Source organism: Macaca nemestrina, chromosome 14 (assembly GCF_043159975.1).
Source record: "Macaca nemestrina isolate mMacNem1 chromosome 14, mMacNem.hap1, whole genome shotgun sequence".
NCBI lineage: Eukaryota > Metazoa > Chordata > Mammalia > Primates > Cercopithecidae > Macaca > Macaca nemestrina.
The window spans coordinates 82120929-82126928 of NC_092138.1; the positions used below are offsets into that span (position 1 = coordinate 82120929).

At 51.0% G+C, this 6000-nt stretch overlaps 1 protein-coding gene across 4 annotated transcripts in view; it reads right to left on the minus strand.

The window, feature by feature from the left end:
* The window catches only part of ECPAS (Ecm29 proteasome adaptor and scaffold), a 126032-nt gene extending 123514 nt beyond the window's left edge, over positions 1-2518 (minus strand). For 2 of the 4 annotated variants that reach the window (XM_011740353.3, XM_071078150.1), the window contains exon 1: positions 2250-2518. In XM_011740353.3, coding sequence (XP_011738655.1) covers positions 2250-2271 — 22 coding nt within the window. In that variant the 5' untranslated portion in view covers positions 2272-2518. Of the gene's footprint in view, positions 1-1625; positions 1770-2249 lie in introns of those variants that run through there. The other 2 variants (XM_011740351.3, XM_011740352.3) reach the window with 2 other exon arrangements.
* Between the last annotated feature and the right edge of the window lie 3482 nt (positions 2519-6000).

A 6000-nucleotide genomic window follows, 5' to 3' on the forward strand; every position in this document is an offset into this window, starting at 1 on the left:
CAAAGTACAATGATGGTCGCCAGGGGCTGAAGGGAGGAGGGAATGGAGATTTGTTGTTTAACGGGTATCAAGTTTCAGTTTTGCAAGATGAAGGGTTCTGGAGATGGATGGTGGTGATGATTGCACAACAGTGTGAATGCACTCAATCCCACTGAACTATACACTTAAAAATGGCTAGGACGGGAAATTTTATGGTATGTGTATTTTTATCACAAAACAAAACATGGAACTGATCTCAGAAGGCCTGGTGGTGCTTCCACGTGGAACCGACAGAAGAGCAATCTATTTAGCCGGCTTCTATCTCTAATCGCACCATGAGACCTTGTCTCCTCCGACTCTCCAATCTGCTGAGGATCACACCAAGTGTTTACTTCAGCTTCAAAAAGAGCAAACAGTACTCCTGCTCCACCAGTTCTGTGTCAAAGCAGCAAGGAACTTAATCTCTCCAAACCTGCCTCCTCTTTAAAACAAGGATAATTCCTACCTATCTGCCTCACAAGGTTGCTATGAGGGGAAAAGTGAGATCATGTATATAAAAGTGGCTTTAAACTGACAAGCACTAGAGAAACATACATTACGTGTATAACTACTTTCATATGGAAATTCAGAAGCGGCTTTAACAACGTAAGCTTCATAAAGCTTGCAACACCTCACCCATGCTTTATTCCTTTATTCCATTTAAAACCCACATCATCTCCAAATAACACCTTTCTTGTTTTTGCCATAAACTGAAGGACAGCACTGGGGCGGGGGGGGGGGGGGGGGGGAAGGAAAGAAAACCCTTGGGTGGAAAAAAAAAAAAAAAAAAACTCAAAACGCAATCAGAAATTATCTCACATGTCCTATGTCCTATGAAAATTCGGCATTTATGATCCCAGCGTGGGCCCGCGGCGCCCCGGAACTACACTTCCCACAAAGCATCGAGGCGAACCCCGGCGGCGGGCGGGGCGGCCTGGGATTCAGGGTGACCACCGCTCTCCCCAGACAGGGACCGCCGTCCCCGGGAAGGCTGCACCGCGTACGCTCGAGGGGGCACTAACTCTCCTTTCTGAAAGCGCTGTCACCCCGTGGTTTCTCCTGCGGTTCGACCGGCGACCCTCTCCGCCCTCCCTGCTCCACCTGAGGGTCACCGCCTATTCGTGACCTTTCGGCTGATTACTAGAGTGTCACAAAAAGGCACCTTCTCCCCTTTCCCGAAAGCTCCATTTCTAGAACTCGCCCAATCGTCGGGGACCCGGGGCTAGGAGGGGTCAGATGGGACGGGTGGACACTGCCCGTCACCCCTGGGCTCCGGCCCTCCCGCCAGCCGAGGCTCGGTGGGCAGGGGGCCGGGCTCCCCCCACCCCGGGCCAGGGCGGATCGCGGGCAGAGGTGGCTCCGCCCGGGGCTCCAGTTTCAATTTCGCAACGTGACGGTGCAAACCTGAGGCCTACAAACGCCAGCGGCGACGGTCCGCGCCCCGCCCGCCAGCCAGGCCAGGGCGCCCCAGCTCCCCGCACGCCGCGGCCGCCGCCCGCCCACCGGGCCTGGCGCCCCAGCCCTCCAGCCCAGATGCGGCCGCCGCTCCCCGGCACCGCGCGGCGCCCGTTCCGGCTCGCGGCCCCAGGTTCGGCCGCGGCACTTACTCAGCTCATCCTGGGAGGCGGAGGCGGCGGCCGCAGCCATGTTGCGCCGGGAAGGGAACGAAGGAGGGGCTGGGGGGGCAGGGCGCGGCCGGGGGGCTCGCGGCTCGCGGTGCGGCAGGGGCCGCGAGCCGCCTCCGGTCACTCGGCGCGGACCGCGCTGTGCCTCGAGGCCCGCCCGCCGCCGCCGCCGCCGCCTGCGTCCTCCGCGTCGCGAGCGTCGCTCTTCGCTGCCCCCGCGAGCTCGCGACTCGGGCGCTCCCGCAGCCTCGCGCCTCTGCGGAGCCGCTGCCGCCGCCGCCGCCGCCGCCGTCGTCTGTGCGGCCGAATCCCCGTGCGCCAGGCCCGCGCGGCAGCTCTGCGACTCCGCGCCGCGCTCGCCCAACTCACGCCGGTTTTATATTTAGAAAGAGCTGAGCCATCCTCCCAGCGGCCCCCCCGCCGGGCCCCTCGCGCGCCCGCCCGCCCTCGCTCGCTCGCGGCTCGTCCTGCCCACCTGTCGCCGCCCGCCCCGCGTGCGCTCCCCGCGCGGACTCGGCACGCGGCGGCCTGTGCGGGCGGCCCGGCCTAACTGCCCCAGCGCGCGCGCAGAGCCAGCCCACCGCGGCCCCGGCGCGGGCCTCTGACCTGAGTCGGAGCCGGTCTCCATGCCGCGGACGCTACACTCGGCGCCGCGAGGTGAGGGCTGTGGAGTGAGGCGTTCGGCGGGCCGGGCCCCGGGGAGCCGCGCGCCGCAGTCCGTGAGGGGCTGGGCCGAGCGGGCCCAGGCTGCCCTAGCGGCCGGGGGAAATCCTCGAGTCGGGGCCGGAGCGCCCTTTTCCGAGGTCTGCGGCTGTCACGTTGGCTGGGCCCGACCTGGGGAAACACGCCTGTCCAAAGGAAGAGACGTGGACTCAGAAAAGTAGAGCCGGGCTCGGAGTCGGCGGGAGGAAGCCCCGCCCTGCGCCTCCCGCCGAACTTCTCGGCCTCGGCGCTGACTCAGTCCCGGACGAGTCCCTACGCCGCAGCGGCCCCTGACAGCCCGGTCCTGGTGTGGAGGTTACTGGTGCTCCCAAAACGGCTAGCGGGAGTAGGGGATCCACTCAGCCCTGCAAAAGTTAGATGAGCCAAGATTCCTAAAGTTCCCATGGAAGTATCTATGCCTATGCGAGCTTTGACATTTTGTTCAGATACTCTACGTTCTTTTCGGTCACGAGAGTGATTTATTTTCGATATGCTCATTTTAACTTTCTGCCTTCGCTCTGTCCGTGAGGTCATGTACACTTGCAAAATGAAATTCAAATTCAGGGGTTGCATAATTGCTGTACTTTAAGTGATAGTACTGTCATAACAAATTAGATACAAGATCAGATACTTTTTTAATATAAGAAGAAGAAATCAAGTCTTAAATGGATTGAAATTGCATTTATTCCTTAAAGCAGAAATCTATAAAGCCGTAAGTAATGTCTTGAAAATGGAATATGTGTCATTCCTGTGGTAACAGGCCAAGTATAAGGTACAACACTGAAGACATTTTTATTTCCTTTATTGTTTTTGTTGTAGAAATTTACATGATCTTGGGCCAGGCGCAGTGGCTCACGCCTGTAATCCCAGCACTTTGGGAGGCTGAGGCGGGTGGATCACGAGGTCAGGAGTTAGAGGCTGGCCAACATGGTGAAACCCTGCCTCTACTGAAAATACAAAAATGAGCTGGGCGTGGAGGCGCGCGCCTGTAATCCCAAGTACTCGGGAGGCTGAGGCAGGAGAATCGCTTGAACCCAGGAGGCAGAGCTTGCAGTGAGCCGAGATCGCACCACTGCACTCCAGTCTGGGGGACAGAGCGAGACTCCGTCTTAAAAAAAAAAAAAAAAAATTATACATGATCTTTGTTAAAAACATGCAAATGATTTGGAGTATCATAAAATGAAAAGTGAACGTCCTTCCTCCTTGCCCCACCATCCCACTCTGCAGAGAAATTACGACTAACAGTTAACAGTTAAGTGTGCAGAAGACCTTTTCTCTGGACACATATATACAGCCCCATGTATGGCTTTGATGGGGACAGGTTTCATACAATAAAGTTCTGGATCAATTATTCCTTCAAACACATTGTTCCATGTTAATCCAAAACACTACACTACCATCACCCTTTTTTGTTTGTAACTTCATAGTACACTAAGTTAACCAACCCCTTTTTTCATGTACGCCCCTCTTTTATTTGATGTTGCCTCCAAAATAAATACACAATGAACTACTTACAAACAATACACAGGTGTATACAGGTCTTCCCCCAACTCCATACCCACCATCCCCCTCATCCCACTCATGCCTATAAATAATGTCTGTTAACAGTTTGGTGCATTCAACCTTTCCTGACTATTTCCATGACTACAGAAAGTAGCTGCACCAAAGACTGGTTTGGGGAAATTTGACTTCCCATAATCTCAAATGGATCCTTCTAAAGCCACCCCAGATAAATACGGAATCTAAGTAAAAAAACAATGGGTTTGTTTTTTATTTTATTTTATTTTACTTTATTTTTATTTATTTATTTATTTATTTTTGAGACAGTTTCGCTCTTGTTGCCCAGGCTGTAGTGCAATGGTGCGATCTCAGCTCACCACAACCTCCGCCTCCCGGATTCAAGCGATTTTCCTGCCTCAGCTTCCCGAGTAGCTGGAATTACAAGCATGCACCACCATGCCCGGTTAATTTTGTGTTTTTAGTAAAGACGGGGTTTCTCCATATTGACCAAGCTGGTCTCCAACTCCTGACCTCAGGTGATCCACGCACCTGGGCCTCCCCAAGTGTTGGGATTACAGGCGTGAGCCACCGTGCCTGGCCATTAGGCAATTTTAACCTCCAGGCAAGACTAGTTAACAAATCTTTAGTTCCTCCTATGTAGAAATTCCAGGTTCTCTGCGTGTACAAATCACATGAATGTGTGTACACAGATTTCTGTTAGTTTTGACAAAAATGGAACTCTACTTCCCATATTATGTAACATTTTTTGCCAAATAATATATTACAGGTATCCTTTCATATCAGTAATGATAATAATGGCTAATGTAATACTAATTATGCCAGGCACCATTCTAGTGTTTTACTTGGATGAATTCATCTCCTCCCCACAAAAATCTTATGAAATAGGGATTTTTATGGCACTGGATGGTTGAGGAACACATCTAATGTGCCACAAACGAAAGGAAGTGGTGGAGCTGGGATTTGAACCTGGGCAGTGCGGATCCAGAGTCAGCTTGCTTAATCACTAGGATCACTATGTACAGAACTACCTCTTTTTGTTTTTGTTTTTGTTTTTGTTTGGAGATGGAGTCTTGCTCTGTCGCCCAGTCTGGAGTGCAGTGGCATGATCTCAGTTCACTACAACCTCCTCCTCCCGGGCTCAAGCAATTCTGCCTCAGCCTCCTGAGTAACTGGGATTACAGGCGTGTACCACCACACCCAGCTAATTTTTGTATTTTTAGTAGAGATGGAGTTTCACCATGTTGGCCAAGCTGGTCTCAAACTCCTGACCTCAAATGATCCACCCACCTCGGCCTCCCAAAGTACTGGGATTACAGGTCTGAGCCACTGCGCCTGGCCTCATTTTTTTTTTTTTAATGGCTTCATGATAAGAACCAACAAAATGTATTTAACCATTTCCTTATTGATGAGCAGTTAGGTTGTTTACAATTTTTTACTAAACAATACTACCATAAAACATTCTTATACATATCTTTATGTAATCATACATTTCTATACGTAGATGTGGAATTGTTAGGCAAAAAAAGTCTTAAAGTCTCATTACATACAGTAGTTTATAGCAACTTACAGTGCTACTTCTGATCATTACTGTGTAAGCTCTGAGCTTTTTTATACTTGCTTCTTCCATCAAACTACTTATAGTTTATTTTTTCCACTAAATAGCTTCATGTTCATATGAAACACTTTGGTTTTGAATAGCAGCAGCCTTGAGAGAGTTACTGTCTAGAATTCACTTCAGTTTTCAAAAACAGAGGCAAGAAGGAATTGGGGTGAGGAGGCAAACAGGAGCCAGAGAAGAGGCTACTGAGAAACCAAAATAGGATATCATAGAATCCAAGAACTAAAAACCTGTCCCCTCTCCTCTCATGTAGGCTGTCTTCACATCAAATGCATATAAAGTTCTAACAAGATTTTTAAAAATCTTGTTTCCCAAGTTAAAGCAGAATATTTGAAAACATTCCTCTTCTGGGCAGATACATAGATGACAAGTGCTAACAGACACCTAAAAACAAAGCAGCATACAAATTATTAGGCTGGGCCAGGCACAATGGATAATATCTGTAATCCCAGCACTTTGGAAGGCTGTGAGGCAGGAGGATCCTTGGAAGCCAGGAATTCAAGACCAACCTGGGCC